At 40.6% G+C, this 20,974-nt stretch overlaps 1 protein-coding gene across 2 annotated transcripts in view; it reads right to left on the bottom strand.

Moving 5' to 3' along the window:
• sh3gl2a (SH3 domain containing GRB2 like 2a, endophilin A1) overlaps positions 1 to 20,974 on the bottom strand; it is a 38,845-nt gene that overhangs the window by 6,253 nt on the left and 11,618 nt on the right. Inside the window, exons 2-9 of one of the 2 annotated variants that reach the window (XM_086295500.1) lie at positions 4,201 to 4,269; positions 3,669 to 3,741; positions 3,223 to 3,366; positions 2,737 to 2,870; positions 2,482 to 2,640; positions 2,070 to 2,173; positions 1,831 to 1,946; positions 188 to 202 (exon numbers count right to left, since the gene is read on the bottom strand). In XM_086295500.1, coding sequence (XP_086151626.1) covers positions 188 to 202; positions 1,831 to 1,946; positions 2,070 to 2,173; positions 2,482 to 2,640; positions 2,737 to 2,870; positions 3,223 to 3,366; positions 3,669 to 3,741; positions 4,201 to 4,269 — 814 coding nt within the window. The remainder of the gene's footprint in view (positions 1 to 187; positions 203 to 1,830; positions 1,947 to 2,069; positions 2,174 to 2,481; positions 2,641 to 2,736; positions 2,871 to 3,222; positions 3,367 to 3,668; positions 3,742 to 4,200; positions 4,270 to 20,974) is intronic. The other variant, XM_086295499.1, reaches the window with a different exon arrangement.

Below are 20,974 nucleotides of genomic sequence, written 5' to 3' on the forward strand. Positions count from 1 at the left end.
CTCCTGGATTCACTGTTGTCTCACCTGGAGACCTTGCTGCAGAGATGGAAAAGGGAAACAACATAAGGAAGGGGTGCAGGAAATAAGAAGTAGTAGTTCTGAGTTTCCAGTGTAAATGAAGACGGGTGATGATGAACTGATGATCACACAAAGGTAGAAAAAAAAGCACAAGTTTAACCTGGCTCACCTGGAGACCTCGAACCTACAAGAATTTAAAAAAAAAAATCATAATGGGAAAGAGAAGAGTGCAGAGTTGGATTCATTGGTTCTCATTTGTTGATGAATATTCTGATCAGTTCATGTTAAAAACTGTAAATAAACAGTAGGGGAAAAGATAAAATTAGGAAACCAAAAGATGCACTGTAAATTCTCAAATATATTTCACTTCCTTTATTGGCTGCTGCCATTTAAAAGCAAAAAAAAATATCATATTGTTCTTCTGCTGTTTGAACTGCTGGTTTAAATAGTTACAAAATATGGAACTGTTTGTGTATTGTGCATATTTTCTTTTATCTTGATAGCAGATCTACTCCATTTTTCATGCGTTCTTTGATGTTGTTACTGTGCCTCTTTGCTGTTAAAAGCAGAATCCTGCGTATATTATATTTCATAGTAAATAGCTTAAATGGGAGCGATGAAGATGTATTCTTTTCCGGGAGCCTTTTATTGTGAAATATATCGAGCAGAGCGTTACTGCAAGCAGGTCATAAAGTCAAGCTCTGCCCACAATCCAAGAACAGTTCCTGTCTGACTTATCAATTTCATAATTCTTGACACTGATGTCTGGTTTGATCTGTACCCTGGGGATGAAGGCCTGCTGTTGCTCTCCCTCCTTTGAATTTCCATGTATGCGCACGAAAGGGCAGAGACATTTGCTCTCCACACACCCCAGGCTTTTTTACACACATGCATGTGAAAGGGCAGGTGGGTGCCAATATAGAGCGATGCTGCCAAGTACATTTAAGGGTCTACAATCAGACCTGACTGCAGCAAAAAGAACGTTTGCACAGGACTCTGTGCAGAGATACAGTGCAGACATACTGCTTCCATAGGAATTAGGAGGATAAGTAGCAGTCAGACGCTAATCAAATGTACTTCCTTAACCGATCGTCACCAAGTGGGACCACCACCACTATAAAAGCAGAAGTTCTGGCAGTTTGCTGATCTGGAGCATTTGGGTGTTTGTTAACACAATGCCACAATCTTTCCAGGAGTGGACATCCCAGAGAATTCATGCCGATGCTCAGAGAAACTGCAAAAACCCCAAGAGCTACATCTCAGACTCTGCAGGCCCCAAAACTGAACAACTGAAGACTGGACTAAAGTCTGGCTTGCTTGTAAGGGTTTCCAGAAGAAAGGAAAAAAATAGCGGCATAGTGTTGCAATGGCCCAGTCCAGACCTGAACCTGACTGAAATGCTGTTGTGGGACTTTCAGAGAGCTGTGAATAAAGGTGGGTTGATGATGTATATAGTTTTTTGCTTATGATGCTGCAGTCCTGTGAAACTCTGTTTTCCACATGATTGTAAGTGGCCTAAAATTTGAACAAAGTCAAATATTCATCAGCGAAAGGTATGAGTAAGGTTTTATCAGTTAATCTGTTACATCTGTGTTAGTGTTGTTTTTTATTTGAGAATTTATAGTGAAAATGAAAAACGGAGAAAGGTTAAATGAAGGGAAAAAAATAAGTTTTGAAAGTAGCCCAGAAACTATCCTTGAAAACAAAATTAGACTCACGAGATTCTCAAAATTGAGATGAAAGTATACATATAGTACAAGGACTAGTTTCTGGGCATCTTCCTGAACAGTAAGTTTGTATTCTAGTTCTCACCTGGAGAGCGAGCACTGTGGACACCTCCATTTTGGCTCAAATTGATGGAGAAGTCCATAGATGTGCGCGGTTTTGGGACAAACTCTTTCCTTGGTTTGGTGGAAGTATCCTTTATCCTAGAAAAAGCCAAATAATCCCTCAGAGATTCTGTTTCTCTGGCTTTGCTGCATCACTAAATAACACTTCAAACATGTAAATCATGAGAAGACCCAGCGGGAAAGTGAAATGTCAGTACTGACCGTTCATCGATCTTACTGGTCAGCTGTGTGAGGATCTCGGCAGCTCGGGTGTGATACTCCACCTGAGCGTGAACCAATGCAGCCAGCTGGCTCACCTGTTCAATCTGTTGATGCACAGAGAAGAAGCACAAGATCTGCTACACATCCATACAACAGGCTGATGTGTTTCTACTTTAAACCTTTATCACCAAAGTTTCATACAAATCCAATGAACTTATTTTGTATTTTTGACTGTAAAACTCATCTTTCAGGAATCTTTTTATATTTTTTCTTTAGGCCAAAACGATTGAGGACTTAATGTGAAGCCCACCAGGTAAAATCTAAAATCTAACCGGGATTCACTCTCAGACATGTTCAGAGGTTCACATATGTCATGTGTGCTGATGAATTTGGGGAAGTGCATAGTGCTTACATCACTCTCCAACAGGTGGAACATGCTCTGCTCAGCGACCTCCTTGGAATCATCGAATTTCTCAAGCGCTTGTTTGAGTTCGTCATCCGTCAATTTGCCCTGACGTTTCTTTTTATAATCAAAGTCTAGACGTCGACCTTCCAGTTTCTTCAGGTGGTGCTGAAACGAGAAAAACCAGACAGGTGATATGAATTCCCGACCCAGAGATGATTTTCATTAGTCCCCCACCCCCACCATGCCGCAGTGTCAGAGTACCTGGATCTCCCTGAGATCTTTGTCGTGAAGGTTCTGCAGAGGATCCACAAAGTTCTGCTTCACCTCCATGTCCAGAGCATCCTTAACCTCTCCAAGCTCACGCATGGCTTCTCCAACATCAATCAGCGCAAGACCTACAAAAACAACACACATTTTGTATTTAGTCGCCACATAACATGTGAACACGTGTTTTGATTTCAGTGTATGATGCAGAAAAATGTGGGGATTTTAAGTGTAACTCTCTCGTTAGAGCCTACAGCAGATTTTCAAAACAGGTGCTTCTCTTTGAAAAACATCTTAATGTTCAGTCATGAAAAAGGCACTCTGCTGTGGATCTTGGCTGGAAAACAGACTCATACATTTTTCATGATATTTCTTTCCTGCGTACTTGAAGGAATAAAATCGTTCTGCTTTGTTCTTGCAGAGTCTGTAAGAAAAGTGTTTGTCAGACTTTCTGTGACCAGCTTTTAATGTGCTGCAGCTCACCAAAGTTTGACTCCTCTCCGAGCTCCCTGCCAAACTTCTGCATGGCCTCCCCCAGGATGACCTCAGTCTGGGTATAGCCCGGCCCCTTCTCTTGGCCTCGGATGCGTGACATGGAGTTCATCATGCTCATCTTTGCTCTTGTGGCTAAAGAGACAGAAAACTAATGAAATCCAATGCTTCTGGGATTCACGTTTGAAGGAATTAAATCTGCAGTCATGATCCACAAGCCTAAAATGTAATTAAAATGGCTAAAATGAGTTTATTGTTTACAGGAAGTTTAATTTGCAGATTAATGTTGCAAAATACAAGAAGAAATTAAGGCTAATAAGCATTTTGGATTAACCATTAGTGAATGAAATAACACTGGAAAAGTGGTAACACAGGTAAAGGTCAGCCAGCAACACCAAAAACCAATCCTGAAGTTTGTGGGATAACCATCATGTTACCTGGGTTAGGCTGCAGATACTCAGTGGTCTTTGTGATGATGTCCATCACCGCTCGAGCTGTGGTGTCCACCCTCTGCACACCACAACGTGGAAGGAGATACACAAGGCAAAGAAAGAAATTACAGGTAAGAAATGACAAGCTGCAACAACATTATTACACGAGGATATCAGATAGCTCACATCGCAAACAAGTACTAACACACATCCATGCTCTGCTCATAGGTGTAACATGGAGCTGTAAAGTGGGTGCAACATCCCAAAGGTATTAGACCTTTTCAAGCACACTTCTCTTGCAGCTTTTTAGTTTAAATTCAGCGTTGGTGCAAATATGTGTGAAACATGTCTCCACAACTTTAGAGTTTTTACAGTAACGTCAGCGTACGAAAACGAAATCAGTGGATTCTTGACCAACGTTCTCTTTAAATGGTCCATGTTAGTCCAACAAAGTTTTGATAATCCAGTGACACAGCAATAATTTCTGGAAATTATTGAACAACAAGGTGATAATGTGAACGTGTGAGTGCAGTCGTGCCTTTTCCATTTCAGTGAAGTCATCATCAAGCTTTGTTCCTTCTGCTCCTCCGACCTTCTCGCTCACTCTCTGCAAAACAAACAAACCAAAAAAAAAAAAAAAAAAAGAATTATCAGGCCGGCAAATCATGAAAAGGTGAAATGCTGCAAGTGCAAGAGGTCGAAGAAATTTCTGTGATTCTCAGTGATGACGTTAAATAACTGAATCTGAACAATATGAAAAAAGCCCTGAGCAAAGTACAGGCACAGATAATAAAAGGTTTCTCATAAGTGCAAGCTTAAAATGAAGATTCATCATTCATCAAAGAAGAAGCAAATTAGCTAAATTTGAGGGAAAACATCTTTTGGGTTATATCGGAGTCCCCCAGGTAAACTCATACCCGTGGATAGTTTAGAGCATGTAAAAGCCTTCAAGTCTGATTAGAATAAAAAGGCTTCTGGTTAGCTCCTGCTTTTAAAGTTCAGGTTTAGTGTTGACGAAATTCACCATCATGTCTCATTATGTCTGCTGATAGAGATAAAATAAGTACGGGTGCCCAACAAGCTGCAAGCGTTTGCATTTATAGCCTCAGACATGGCACGAGCTATAAATACAGAAATAACTCCCGTCCCCTCGCTCTAACATTTCCAGCTCTGCCACCATCGGGACCGATCTGTGATGCGTCCGGGCGCCTTGAGGGGGCAGCAGTCTGACACAACGAGGCCAGACACAGCCCTCAGAGGATGGACTGAGGGAGGAAAAATGCTTTCAGGGAATGTCATGATGCGTGACTGAAGAAATCATGAAAGCTAAGGTCAGTCGATGAAATCTTTCCTTGAGCGGGAACAACGCTGTACCCCACCACGCTTGCGTATCCTGTGCTGATCACATCTTTAGTGATGTGGACTGCGAGGAGCTGAATTATCTCTTATTATGCGAGCAAAAGTGAGACGTGTTTTTCCCTGCTGGTGGTGGGGAGTGATGCAGAGGGATGATCTGTGACAGACAGAGTCGGCAGGTTTATAAGGCTAAGCCTGTGGCAGCAGTTTATGCAGTGTAAGACTTTCTGAAGATTGGTGCTTTATGAGTCATCGTAGCAAAGTCTTTTATGATCTCACTAGTGAAAGAGCTCAATATTCTGACAGCTACATACACACACAGACACATATGAAATCCAGCAGCCAGATACATTTCCTGTCATTAATTTTCCCTCAGCATGAAATTCTCCTTCAGCTGGTGACAGGTACCTGCCCATGCCTGGCTTATCAGGTGTGTGTAACTTCCTGTTCTTAATCACGCAACAAATTCTTTCTCCTGCCAGACCTCAGGATCAAAGACTGAAAGGGATCAGGAACAAAACAATCCAATAAAATGGATGAGTGTGTTTTTCAAATGTGGGGAAAAAAAGAAGCTGGAGTAATTTATATGTGGTTCGTGCATTCGCTCATGAGTCACAGCTGTAGTGGCACTGCTGCCGATCAAACAGGCCGGCTAATTACATCCTGAACTACTTTACACCTGGGGTGTTATATATAGGCAAGTGCATGTGATTGCTGCGCGTTCCCAGACGCACGAATGCAGCGAGCTGACCGATTACAAAAGGAAAACAAAGACAGGCCGTGTTTTATGTAGAATTATTTAAAAAAATACGAGCCCACATCTACATGTGCTTGACTCTGAGCACATGCTGACGTGTCTCAGCTGATAAAACTGACAAAGATTGGGACAAAATCAAAGAGTTTTCTTTTTCATTTTTAATCAAGATCTAGTTGGAGTGTCAGCTCAAAAATAATTAGCACAGAATAACAGCTGTGCATAATGGTCCAGTCACAGGTTTGGTGCCTCTACAGGATTTTGCCCATTATTCTTTCACCACAGAGAGAATTAGATGATTATTACTCTTCCCATCCGCCCCAGGTTTGGCATGAGCGAGGAAAGTTTTGCTGGGTTTTCCATAATCTTGCATTTACAGGCTGAAATGTCTCTTTCGCGTTTCTCACCTGCTGTCTACAGAACTGACGCTCGATTTTTCACTACAATGCGGAGGGTGTTATTATGAACTGTAGCAAAACACTGCAAATTGTGGGAGATTAAGCAGAAAGCAGTATTCTGTTTAACACTCAGGATTCATACACAAGTAAAGACAGTGAATATAATAAACAGCTTTACACTATACAGCAAAGTATACATGCTCTCTTACACAACTGCTTTTCTGGATGCGGATGTGACCCATAAAGCTTAATAATGTACACAACTACAAGGAATGACTTGCAATGTAGAAGAGCCTTGTCACATTAAATATAAAACCTATATAATTCATTCACTTCAATTTGTTCCCATCAATTCAACATGAAAACTGTTATTTGTGTTGGTGTTAAAGAAAGAAATGTGCAGTGTCCTTTAAAAATCCCTTTAACCAGATCATCACCTGTAAAATTACGTGAGAATTTAAACACTATTTGCCCATCAGGACAGAACAAGCCTTGTGACTTTGGGTTGGGCAAACTAGATGTAATTTCAGCCCTATGTAATTTTCTCCCTATGAACCTGCATGTATCCAATAACTATTGACTTATTTGACTTAAAGATTAAGGGAGGCTAGAAAGTAAGAGCCAACAGAAATGGATGAATAACAACAAAGTGAAGCAGCGTCTGGGGATCTGCATGAGAAACTGACGGAATAAGAATGAGCTCTTGGTGGCTGTTTTGAGTAAGTGGAGCAGCGTTGCTGTGCTTGCTGCTGCCCAGCACAGCATTGGCTGCTGTCAGTGTACGATGAATCCCCCCCAGACACTTTGAAAGTGGAGAGCAAAGTCAGTCACTATTGTGCTTTGATGGCTGCAAGACGAGGAGACGGCACTTAAGTGCATTGATGGAGGGAAGATGTGCGCAAGCTTTCCCTCATGTTAGAGACTATATATAGAAAGTCACAGCCAGTCACGAGACAGGGAGTGAAGATTGATCCAGCTACTCCCAGTGACTTACTACACATTAAGTAAATGTGTCGCATGCCAACGACCTCACCTAATGGTCAGGAAACCGACAATCTAAAACCTCCCCGGGGTAAACGGCGATGTCACTTTCTTTTTATCCCTCCAATCAGTCACTCATCCAACAACTAACCCTACGCTTTTCCTCCACCCATCACTGTCTCTCAGCCCTCCTACTCTTCTCTTCCACCCCCCCCTGCAGGGAAAGGAGACACCAAGGGGAACTGAGCAGCAGTGGTGGCAGTGTGACGTGACCCATTCACAGAACTGTAAAATGCACGGTTGGCTGCTGGGTAATAACAGTAGTGTCGTAGTAGGTGACACGCAACCTGTGACGTCAGAGAGACGCAGTGCTGATTTACGCAAGCACACGGACACGAGGCTGCTTTGTGGTCCCAACAGATGGAGAAGCAAAGCACAGATACAGTTTCCACTGCATATCTTTTGCCAGGTTTTTTTTTTTGTTTTACCACACTGCAGAGCCTTATTCTATAGACTACTTCAAATTTAAATAAATAAATAAATATACTGTACTGTGTGATAATTTTTGCCTTGACCCTGATTGAAAAGAATCTATTAATATGCAAACAATGTTTCTTTTTCAACAATATGAGACACAAGCCGCCTCCAGCTTCAATGAAAAGTCATTTCTCAGTCTGCGTTTACTGTCTACATAGCACGTGATTAAGCTTCACATAGGACCATAAACATGTTTTAAAACATGACCTGAGATCCTGCTCATATATACACTCATTCAACTTCAAGATACAAGATGAGACCCAAAGACCTTGTGATTAGACCTAGAGACCTATTGGTGACCCCCTAGCGTGCCTGGTTGCTAGGGAAAAATGGGTATTACCTAATCAGTTGGTGAGATTGCAAAGAGGCTGCCGCACCAGAAACCTCCTTGTGTTTGCTTTGGTTTCCAGCAAATTTCTACACTTGCCAGTAGTTTGCATGGAAGATGCCGACTCGCTTTTTACTCTCCGAACTGCAGTGAAACTTGATAAAGTGTGACACAATCTGGAAACGGGGGGAGTTTAATTAAAAAATAAATGTTGTACTTTTAGAAATGCGCTGGTTGCAGCAGTAATAAACAACTTTCTGTGAGTCTTTTTTCCATGCCAACTACTGGAGACTGTGGCAACCTGCTAGTGACCAAAGCAATCATAAGGAGGTTTTTCTGGGCAGCACTGTATCCAGTCAACTTCACACTAGCAGCTGCCAGTAACCACTCACCAACTGGTCACAGAATAAACACTTCTCCTTAGCAACTGGTGGTTAACAGGGGCACTGACCAGGAGCTTTAGCCAGCAACCTCCAGGAACCACTCGCACCCAGCTGAGGAATACTAATTTCCCCCCCATGATTGGTCTCCGGGCCTTTATGACTAAGGCCCTACGTATTTTTAACAGGTGATGGTAAAAACAAAGAAATAGATCTACCACAATTATCAATAAATTTCTTCCTGTTACTTAAAAAATGGCAGTATGGTTAAGCAGTAAAATAAACATCAGAATGATCAAACAAATGGAAAGGAGGTAAAATTTATGAAGACTGTCCAGTCGTGTCTGGCACAGTCTCAACACATTAACAAAATTATAATTACTATGCTAGCATGAATATGCTACATAAATTCGCTAACAAGCAGTAAAAAGCCTGTTTTGGTTTTTCAGGGCAGAACTGACACAACCTTGCAGTAATCACTCCAATAATTTCTTTTTGAGAGATTAAAATTATGACCTGATGATGCTCCAAAGGTCATTTGAACCTTACGACCTTTCACTTTGAACAGAAGATTTCTTTCTCATGGTGGTGTAGAGCAAAGATCAACGGATCAAAGTTACTAGGATTAATCTTCTAGGGACTGTCTGTCTGTACAAAATGTTATCCGCTCCATAATAGTTGGATTATTTAAAATTGGTGGAGTGACATCACAAAAGCAGCAGACCACACAGAACAAGAGGTAAAATAAAAAACACCGACTCCAACCAGAAAAAAAGATGCTCCCCCTCCATTTCTTTCTCCTCTGGCTGCCATCCACACAATGCAAATCAGACTAGATTAAATATGCTAAATAGGGAGAGAAAAGTAGCCCAGAGGTCTTGCCAAAGCCTCTTCTTCCCCTGTCTCAAGATCCGTTACGTCACCGCTACAGTCAGACAGCATGTCCTGACACGCTCCCATATGGATGTTTTAACAGTGCGTCTACGTTCTTAGAGACTTTGGCGGAAATAACAGGATTTAGTAAAGTAAAACCGAGCATGATGATGTAACGGGTCACCTTACTCATAAGATCGATTCAGTTCTCAGGTTCTAGATTTTACTCTGATGAAAAGTAATTAAGTAAATCCAATCATCGGGACCCACCGTCTCATGCTCTTTCTTTTGCTTTTGCATTTATGTGTTTTAAATTATGTTCATGCTAATCATCATTTTTACCAAATTACTTTCTTTTTGAAGTGTGATGTCTGTTTTTCATGCTGCAAGACAAATTACCGGTGCAAGGCGAATAAGATCCGCAGCTAAGATTGTGACAAGTCTTTTTGCACAAGCTAACCTGCCCTGTCAGTTAAGGTGTAATTTAAATTGAAGGTACAGATTTTAAAAGAAAAGGCAGGGATACGAGTGATATTGTCAGATGAGGAGGATTTTCTAGACAGACAGGGGCAATGACTTCACTTCACATCAGCAGTAAAAACATATTTAAAACCCTGCTCAGGTTTAAACGGAATTTATTCCAGTCACTGAAATATGAAATCTTAAAAGCTTCAGCTCAAAATCTTACATTCTACAACGTCTGTGTTTCAAACCGATTGTTTCAGTTCCTTTAGGCTCAAATCCAAGTGAGTTTCTGCCCTTTTCAGGAGCCAATTTCACAGATGCACCACCCCCTGAACTTTTTAAGACATTACCAGACAGAGCTGTATGTGAGGATACAAATGCCAGTTTGATTGGGCGTAAAGTGGACTTTACCCTCCCAGCTTCTAAAGTTCAAACTAACGGCCTTCTAGCAGTCACAGCGAGTGATCATATGTCTTTCCACCTGCACACTCTACCCATGTGTCACCTTTCACCTAACTAGAGTATTTCCAGAGATGAGAATGGATTCATCATGGAAAAACCGCTGTTAGCTTACAGATCATAAGAGGCAGCTCCTCTGATCGGCTGCTTTGATCTACAATCAAGCTAATGATTATGTTAGCCACATTAGCCATGCAATGCACTAACACTCACAATTATTTATGCCTTTTCTTTCTTGTGGGGACACTACCAAATAAATAAACAAATAAGTAACAAGTAATAAGTAATAAGTAACATATTGGTTCTTCAGTTGCTATCTTATATCTTAGGTTTTCTCCTGCAGCTGTTATAAGGTGCCCGGGGTCACTATTCTGTGGTATTTGCAAGTGGTAGCTTATGAGATTTGTTATTATGGAGATTTTGCATTGAATGTATTGCAGTAGCCTATACTGCAGAGCATTTGCCACCAGAGGAAAGCATGTACTGAAGAAATTGGTAGATAAGCTCAGTGAGCTGTGAAATACGGCAACTGAATGGAACAAACTGGTATTCTGATTATAAACATTCTCTGTTTTCCACGTTATTCTATGCCCGCACGCACTTTATCTAACTTACTCTGTGAGTAAGGCCAATTTAGGCCTTACTCACAGAGGCCATTTTGAAATGTTTTGCTTGCAGCAAAGATGCAGTTTTTCTTATAAGGTGAACGTTCTATTTCTACTTTACGTCGCACTCTTTCCACTACAGCGCGAGGATTAGCTGGTGAGCGTTTGTTATATTCAGTCACAAGGAGGTCTTGCCAGCGATCGGTGGTTGCCAGGAGTTTGCCAACTTTAAAATCCTTAATTAACCTAACTTGCACGTCTGGACTGTGGGAGGAAGCCAGAGTAGCTGGAGGAAAGGACATGCCAGCTCCACAGAGAAATGTCAAAACAAAACCCGGAGATTCACATGTTTGCGCTATTGGGCAACAATGCCAATGGCTGCACTGCCATGTTGCTGTGATGACAGCAACCCCCCCACCCAAAAAACAGTAAACTAGTAAAAAATAAAAATGTCTTGCATCCGTTTCAAAACACTAGTTTTAGAAATAACTATACAAATGTGCTGATATTCCCCTGTTGCAGGTATCATCGGCTCCTCCAGTATGGAAGAAGGTTGGGGTGTAGCAGATACCCAGTATGTCACCAATTTTAGCAGTGCTAGCACCGTCCGCCTTCTCTCCTGGCAGGTTAACGTCCTCTACTGTAACACAATCTGGAAAGCAGCTACTTTTAATGACAAATTATATCACATTACTTTATGCAAACTCTGACTTGTAAGACGAGTGCTAGTAGGATGTATGTTTTCTATCTTTTCAGCTAAACAAGCACAAGTGTTTCTCCCACACAGGCTCTCGCTGGGCTTGGCTACCTGGCCGGTGGCTTCAGCTTGGCTTTTAGTGAAGGATATGAGAGTTGTATTGATCCTGCAGTCAAGCTTGCAGCAAGAACCACAGCGCCTTTCTCCTGACTTTAAAAGGATTTATTCAACACCGTTGCCAGAATAAAACCTTTACCAGGTGCTGAATCTCACATTTATATATTTATTTGCCAACAATGATTCACCAGCAGGCCATCACTGCTTGCTTTTTGATTAAGAGACCTGCCCACAGGGATTACTAAAAACCCAGTAGGCAAATACAACAGGAGACTTTAAAGAGCAGGCTTTCACACCTGTGTAGGACAGGCTCAGTTAATACTCTTAAAAGGCTGCAATGAAACTGAGCTGACGCTGACACAGAAAGTGTCTGCTGTTGCTTTTAAAAGGAAGTCCAGGATTAGATTACTTCGCTAACTGCAGAGCACACTGTGATCAATTCTATATCATCATAGCTGCACCGGCGCAAACAGTCAGGCTGTTATTTTCATATTTCTACACATGCATTTGTGTTTTTATGATTCACAGTTTGGAAATCTGCTTCTGAGGTGGTTCAGCTTATTATATCAAAATATTACCATTAAGAAAAGTGCAGTTTAATACAGAAGACATTTAAAAACAAGTCAGTAGTCTTTTATATTTATTTTATCTTCTACCTTTCACTGTAAATGCTATAAATAGAAAGAGTGGGTGGAAATAAACATGGCTTTTTTTTGTTGTCTGCATGCTAAATACAAAGTTTTATATTAGTAAAGTAAAGACCCCCCCCCAAACACCACCACCACTACCACCACCACCAAAGCAAAACTGAAGAGATCTTATGGAAGTCCTGAAAAACAACATCACAATTCACTTTATGGGCAAGGACAATCCTATTAAGACTTATTTTGCTTCATTTATGTTTTAAAGGTATTTTAATTCTGCTTTTATAAAAAAACCTACAGAGCTAAATTCACTGTTACTGATGCTATGTTTCATATTTCAGTTATGTTTGTCAGCATGCTAATATTTACAAAGTGCCACTGAACCGAAAGCGCCGCTGAGGCACGAATGAATGTTACCTGATATCAGGTCTAAATTAAACAAACCAATAAATAGATTTAACATGGCTTACACAGCTATATGACTGCATGTAATAGGGGTGGGGGAAAAAATCGATACTGTGTAGTATCGTGATATTTTGTTTGCTAATAATGTATCGATACAGGGACAGCAGAAATCGATATTTTGTTACAAAAAAGGTTTGTTTTTTTCAAATGATTTCATGTATGGATACGATTACACAGAAACCCATGGGATACACGGAGGTTTTTAATGCTGACATCCCACAAGCCTTGCAGAGATCATGGTTTAATATAAAAAGATATAAATTTAGATTTGATTTAAATGACCTATAGGTTCTCTTTGTCTATGATGCAGATCTACATTTGTACCTGCTTGTTAGACTAAATGAATGTAAATCCAAGTGCATCCATCCTCCTGTCCTCTTCATACTTGTATATTCAGTATTAAAACAGTGCTGTTAGCATTAGCATTAGTCACATGGCACATAATGTGAGGCACACAAGGAGCGTGCTGCTGATGCCACTCTCCTCCCCGCTGCCTCCCATGCCTCCCCCCCTCCTTTCCTGCTCACTATTCTAATCCAGGCTGGGCACACGGAGGCCCCTGCTTTAAATACACCCAGGGTGGAAGAGGGAGATTAAAAATGACAAGAGTGATTAGTGAAGCCATTAGCAGGACAGCCCCTGCTGCTGGACAATACACTTCCTGTCAGAATTAAAACATCCCTCCCCTCCTGATCCAGTTACCTGCCGCCGAGCTGTCCTTTTCCCACCATAGTGGGAGACATTTTTACAGAGTAAAAACAACACAGTCATCACACGACTCTTATTTTGTGTGTACAAAGGTTAAATTGGTACATTTATCACCTTTTTTCCCTCGTCCGTTACCTCCTTTTATGTTGTGAAAAACAGCACTGAGGTAAGGCTATGTTCAGGTCAGCTGAGAATACGACAGTGAACTGTCAAATCTTCACAAAATATTAAAAAGAAAAATGTTTTTAAAAAACTACATAAAAATGCCCAGGAGGTTTTTCTTTTTTTCTCTCACGTCCTTTTCTCTCTCGTGTTCTGCTTTTTCTCTCACCTCTAAATACCCTCAAGGCCTCAATGTTCTCATCGTCTTGCAACTCGTGCAACACCACGCTCCGAGTTTGGGCTCTGACTCACCAATTTGTCTGAATTCACCTTAACTGAAATCTGCAGTACGCTGCTAAACTTTGACCTCAGCTGACCAGGATCTCTAAGGACATAACACCAGGAAGCTGTGAGTGCGTAATGTCGCCCAATTTAGTAGACCTGTGCTGTCGTGGAATCAAGGAAAATCCCTCCGTTATTCTTAAATCGCAGTACTCAGAAACGACGTGTGGGTGGGCTAGCTGTTCCAGACACAGCCGTTTTAGGATGATAGTAATCCTGCTAAACATCAAGGACCTTGTGAGGTATTAGTGGGGACAAAATTCAGCAATACTGTTGGTTCTAATGATGACTACAATCTCACTCAACCTACCGGGACACAAAAGCAGGGCTCATGAGGCCTTTTTTAATAGCTGTAAGACACCAAGTGTAGACTAACACCCAGACACGACAGGGTGCCAGCCATATCTCTCTCCAAAACTGCCAGCAGCAGTCCATAGGTCCGCCATGTTGCTTCACTAACCTCCATCCTTTCTAAGAGTGTGGCCCATGGCTATTATAATCTGATTTGTAAGCCTCTGCGTGGCACTTATGTAACAGCAGGGATGAGTCTGTAGCTGGGGAGATAGCTGTGCACACATCCTTCCATGTATTGCTCAGTAACTGGGGGAAGAGAGGGAGGAAAGAGAAGAGGGATGGGTGGCGGTGGGGGGTAGTGATGGTGGGTGAGAACCAGCTGGCTCTGTGTGTCTGTGTGGTGAAAACGTGCCAGAGTTTGCAAGCAGTGGGACTCGTGATGATGACGACATGACAACGGCGGAGGATGAGCAACTGCACACGCGACAAAATTTGTCATACTGAAAGTTATTTATAGTAACGAGTTATTCTCGGGCTATTATATTAAAAATGTGCCGTTTTATTTTTGCAAATTACGGCAGTTATGCTGATGAGCATATTTCAGGCAAGGCAGGCCCAGTGATGCAGGAGAGTAATCCTTCATCTGTTAAAAATATGACTGATTCGGTCATAAAGTATGAAATTCTCAGTAGGTCTGCCTTGGATGCAGATGAACGTGTGAAAAACTCACCATGTTCCTCTTCCATCCACTCAGTGCACTTTTGACTCAGTTGTTAATTTCACCTGTTTAATGAAGTCTTTTTGTCAGTCACTCACTGTTTAAACCTAAAAGAAAAATATTTACTAAATGTACAGAAAGGGCCCTGAAAACTGCCCACTGCACTTTTACATATTTAATTGGAGATTATGTATCAGAATTTCAGGAGCAGGACCACGCCTCCAAACACGCTCCTTCCAGCTGTCATCTATATAGGTTCCCTCAGTTCTGCAAGCTGATCATTCTCGTTTACGTGTCAATTTGCCAGTGTTAGTTGGCACAACAGACCCCAAAATAAAGGAAACAGGACTTCTGTTCGTTCTAGTTGGTTAAGACGTTTCATCTCTCATCCAAGAGGCTTCTTCAGTTAAGCTGATGGAGAGTCCCCACCTCTGGTGGAGTTGTCCCCTTGGAGGGGGTCTTGAAAGCCCAGCTGTAATCATTTAAGTTGTTAATAGTCAGTTGAGGCAAGGTGTGAATTAAGGCATATGTCATTCCTGAGGCGAAGTTGTGACTCCTCTGAGAAACATTGCCTGCCATCATATGCGTTATAAGGTCACATGAGTCAAGGTGTGTGTGAGGGTTGAAATGCCTGGGAGGAGCTCTCAAGGCTGAGATACAGATGGCTGATAATTGGTGCTGTAGGCCCTCCTTCACTCCTCTCTCAACCCACCTTTACTCACATGATTTCAGGGGGGATCAACAACTCTCAGGACCCCCCCAAACTGGACAATCCCACTGGGGTCCATTGGCTTTTAGAAGTGACGAAACCTCCTGGATGAAAGCTGAAACGTCTTCATGAACCAAAAAGAAAAAGTGCATCTGTCGTTATTTCAAACGCTGACGACTGAGAACCTCAACTGATAGATAAGCTCAATTAGATTCAATAGAATACATCACAAATTCCATAGACAAAAAGCAATATGTGGCTGGGTTATTCATAGACTTGACAAAGGCATTTGACACTATAGATCATGATATATTAATAAGAAAACTGGAACGTTATGGTGTCAGAGGGGTAGTTTTAGATTGGGTCCGGAGTTATTTAAGTGACAGAAAGCAGTTTGTGAAAATAAATGGTGGTTGCTCCTTATGTATGGACATTGCTTGTGGTGTACCCCAAGGGTCAGGTTTGGGTCCAAAATTCTTCAACTTGTACATTAACGACATCTGTAAAGTGTCCAAAGTATTAAAAATGGTTCTCTTTGCTGACGATACAAACATTTTTTGCTCTGGTGATGATCTGCAGAATTTATTGGAGGATATGACTAATGAAATAAGTAAAGTGAAGTTCTGGCTTGATAAAAACAAATTATCATTAAATTTGAATAAATCTAAACTGATGTTATTTGGAAATAGTAGTTTAAATACAAATGCAAAGATTCAAATAAATGGTGTTGATATTGAAAGAGTCAGTGAAAATAAATTTCTGGGGGTAATAATAGATGAAAAACTTAACTGGAGAGCTCACGTAAGATATATTCATTCCAAAGTATCACGAAGCATTGCAGTACTAAACAAGGCAAAACAGGTATTCGACAGAACATCACTTCATATTCTCTACTGTTCACTGGTTTCACCATACTTAAGCTATTGTGCAGAGGTCTGGGGCAATAACTATAAAACCACATTACATTCACTTTTTACTCTTCAAAAGAAAGCAATTCGAATCATCCACAATGCAGGTTATAGGGAACATACAAACTCACTATTTTTGCAGTCTGAAATATTGAAAATTGCTGATCTAGTGAAATTCCAAACAGCACAAATTCTATTCAAAGCAAAAAATAAAGAACTGCCAGGTAATATTCAGAGTATGTTTTTTTTGAAAGAAGGAAGTTATAATTTAAGGGGTTTTTGTAACTTCAAAACAATGAAGGTACGTACTACAAGAAAAGGCTTTTGTGTTTCTGTTCATGGAGTGAAACTATGGAACAAACTGAATATGGAATTAAAGCAATGTCCAAACATAAAACTGTTCAAAAAGAGTTATAAAAATATGATCTTCTCGATCTATAAAGAAAAGGAAAATATTTAAATTAAGTGAATGTCTCTATTTAAAAACAAACAAACAAAAAATTCATGATGTGATATTATAGTATATAGTATATCAGAAATCTGTTCACTATTTTTATTACAAATTATATCAGTAAGGAAGCTGACTAAATATTCACTGATAATTTATGGGACAGGGGTGGGATTAAATAAGTGTATACTTCTTCCCACTCCTTTTCAACATGTAAATTAATCAGAATGTTTTTTTGTATGTAATTTGTATAGTATTTTTTTTCTCTCTTATTTCTTTTCTAAATGTACTTGTATATTGTTCACATGTTGAAATAAAATTACCAACCAATCAATCAATCAATCAATCAATGATTAAACTGAATCATTCAATTGTCCATTTGTTTCACTTGATTCATTCAGCCTGTTAATGTTTAAAGATTTCTTGCAGGAAGAGTGTTTTGAGAGGTCAGTTCTACTAAAGTGCTTGTCAGATGGTCGATTAGCTTCTTTGTAAGAAAACATTTACAATTATCCTGTTTTTAAATCACTCATTGTGTTTGATGGGCAGTTTTTAATGAACAACAATAAACACCTTTTGACTAACTATATAGCTGAACAGCATGTCTTACAGAATAATTCTGAATGAGCGTAAATGGACCCTTTTTCTGTCCTTATCATTCAGTATTAAGGTAATCTAGTCGACACAAAGGCTTCTGTGGCGGCTGAGATGGCCAAGTTGGTTTCACAACAACAACAAAAAAGCAAAGAGCAATCGGTTTAGCAAAGACGTATAGGAGAAGATTACTGAGGGGGCTCTTCACTGGGGTTGTGGTTTATGGCTTTTGGAGCATCCTTAAAGGTCTGTTTTAATATGTCATTAGCTTGTTATTTAGAAAACAAACCATTAGCATGCTTAATATATGAATGGTTCCTCAAGATTGCTTGCAGTTGCTAGGATAAAACTGATCGCACAGAGGCTGTGGCAAAAAAAACCTCCTTGTGATTGCTTTGGTCGCTAACAGATTGTATGGGAGACGTCATACTATCTGCAAATGTGTTAACTGCTAGCTGAATGCTAGTAAAACGTGCAACACAAACAGTAAACTAAGAATGTCCTCCTTCAAAGCAAAGGTCGTACCCATTTGCTGCAGCAAACACATTTCGAAAGGAGCTAGCTTTATTTTGAGGGCAGGCGGTCTCTGTCACTACTGCTCAGCGAGTAGTTGGCGAGTGTTTGCAGACAAGACTGTGGCAATCTGCTAGTGACCAAAGCAATTCCAAGAAGGTTTTTGATGTGACACTATATACCTCTTTGCAACCAGTTTCACCAAGATACCTCTAGCAACCCCCAGCAACCACTTGCCAAATGGTCAGGGATTACACACCGTTCCCTAGCAACCAGCGGTTGCCAGTGGGGTGGGGGTGTCACTGAGTGGTCTCTAAGCCTGTGTAACTGGGGCCTTAATCAGCAAACAGGTAAGATTGTAGAGGCATTCCTTTTTATTTATCACCAACAGACACTGAGGAACATGACCCTAAAAAAATATTTTACATCTTCAGATAGAGTGACTCACCCTTTATTTAAACACACGCCCTGCATAATATGCAAATACAAGTTTAATGGCACATCGCAGCATGTCGGTGTTCTGTTTTGCTGTACTTGATTGCCAGACCGCAATTTCCATTTCACGTTCGCTTGTCTGTCAGTAGAGATAATGACAGAGCTTTGAGGACTTGACTTTTTCTAAAACATAAGCAAACAGAAAGGCACCTTCTGTGTGTGCAATAGATTCACAGTGATATAATTTTTCTGTTTACACAGCAGTGCTGCGAGTTATATCTGTGTGGGTGTAATGATGGTGCTGTCTAGGAAGTGGACGCTGAATATCCGTATTAATGATCGTTATTAAAGCGCTCAGTTGCAACCTGCTGTGTGCTGTGTGCAGTGTGCCGTGTGCGTGGGCACGCATCTGTAATCCACACTTCTGTGACCACATCAATTATCCTGCTTGTGAGTATAAAGTTCCGCTTGACTGTCAGTTTACTAAACACAAAGAAGAAGAAGTCGTCTCAACAACTAGACTTATCAGTGCCATGTATGAACTATAGTAACTACGACTGCTGCTAAAGTTGTGATGTCAGTTTGAATAACATAACATAACATCTGAGAAGATAGCAAGTGTCGGAATATGAAACAGAATATTAGACACTCACAGGCCACTTTGTTAGATACACCTGCTTGTTAATGCAAATATCTACTCACCAATCACACTGCAGCAAGTGACTCTGAATCTGCCGTGGTTGTTGGTGTCAGACGGGCTGGTCTGAGTATTTCAGAAACTGCTCATCTGTACTGACACTTCCCTGAACAACCATCTCCAGTGTTTGCAGAGAATGGTCTGACAAAAAGAAAATATCCAGCAACACAAACTCAAATAACCACGTTATTTAGAATATCTCTGAAGGAACAAAATGTCAAGCAGGCAGAAGACCACACCGGGTGGCACTCCTGTCAGAGCTAAGAGCAGGAGTGTTTCCAGCACCTTCTTGAATCTGTGTCATTAATTATTAAGGCAGTTGAGGCAAAAGGGGTTCAAAGTGGTACAAGGAAGGTGTGCCTAATAAAGTGGCTGGTGAGTAGTGTCATCCAGGTATATTAAGAACCCATCATTCCCTATGAGAACATGTGATCCAGCTGACTTGTAGATTTTGGCGGTCGGAGTTGTTAAAACCAGTGAAAGAGACACAGCAGCCATTTTGTGTGTCTTCTGATTTCTTTGTGTTGTGTGTGTGTTATCGTTCGTCTCAGAGGAAACAGTTCCGCGTCAGGAACGATGAATCTGGCTTGTCTGCTGAGAAAATGTTTGACCTTGTACCAAAAATCAGCCTCACACATATATACGCAGTCATGCACTCAATGGCCTGGATCTTTATTCTTCATTTAAAAACTAAGCAAAACTCCTCACTGCCCTCCACGCTATCAGTCACTGACAGAGAGCAGTCCTCCCACAGAAAACATGACCATTAACAATGAGGCTCAGTGCAAAACAACAGTACTGTTTGTACCGTTTCTGTAAGGATTAATCAATTAAGCAGACAATCTCGAGAGAACAGCTTTGATAAAAGGCGGATATTTATTTAAAAAAAATATCAAAGGTTTCACACAATCACAGCCTCTCAAATATAAGGATTCATGTATGTGATGATAAAGAGAATAAAGCATGTTCAGGGTTTTGGCTGCTGGTTGGAATAAACAAGTAATTAAAAGATCATCAAGTCTGAAACACAGAGTGATTAATGATTATGAATAAACGATGATATCACACAACACCGGAGACATTGCCACTTTTTAAGTAAAGATGAAATATTGCAGGAAAAAGAAAAAAGCAGAAATATTGGCTTATTAATCGGCCTTGTGGTGTCACAGAGTGTATTATCATTACTCTTCAATTTTAATAGTGTGTCAGTATAATTAATTAGCTCGATGATATGACTCCAGGTCTTATCTGTTTACATAAGACAAAAGGAAGTGATGCCATAGATTGCTGTAGCTACATGGTGTTTGGGACTTCTGTATTTTCTGATTAATATAAAAGAAAATACTTCCTGGCAGCACTATAGATGAACTATACACAGAGTTTGAGTTCTGTTAAAAATCTACTATAATTACCATCTGAATGCATTGCATTGTAATGCAGCATAACAGAAAGCTGCAACAGAATCAAGCAGAGCTCTGTGTGTGACAGTGTGACAGGTGAGGACATGTGATGGTGATGACGATGATAAGAAAAGCAGGAGAACAAATAGGTGGAAACAAGTGTGTCTGAGTGTGTGTGCTGTGACAGTGTCCACTGAAAAACGCTATTAATGAAAAGAACTTCCTGCCATGTTTTTTCTACTTCTGCTTCTTCTTCTTCTTTCATGACTCCAATATGATGTTGTTGTTTTGTTTTGTTTTAAACCCAGTTGATTAACATTGCTGATGAGGCTACCATCAAGCTAAACCATGATTTAGGAGCAGCGTTGGGTAAAAACAAGCAGTG

This window comes from Aulonocara sp. 'chitande type north' Nkhata Bay, linkage group LG6, assembly GCF_057382095.1.
Source record: "Aulonocara sp. 'chitande type north' Nkhata Bay isolate Kocher_YH1m ecotype deep benthic linkage group LG6, A_spYH_male_GT1.1, whole genome shotgun sequence".
In the NCBI taxonomy this organism is placed as follows: Eukaryota; Metazoa; Chordata; class Actinopteri; order Cichliformes; family Cichlidae; genus Aulonocara; species Aulonocara sp. 'chitande type north' Nkhata Bay.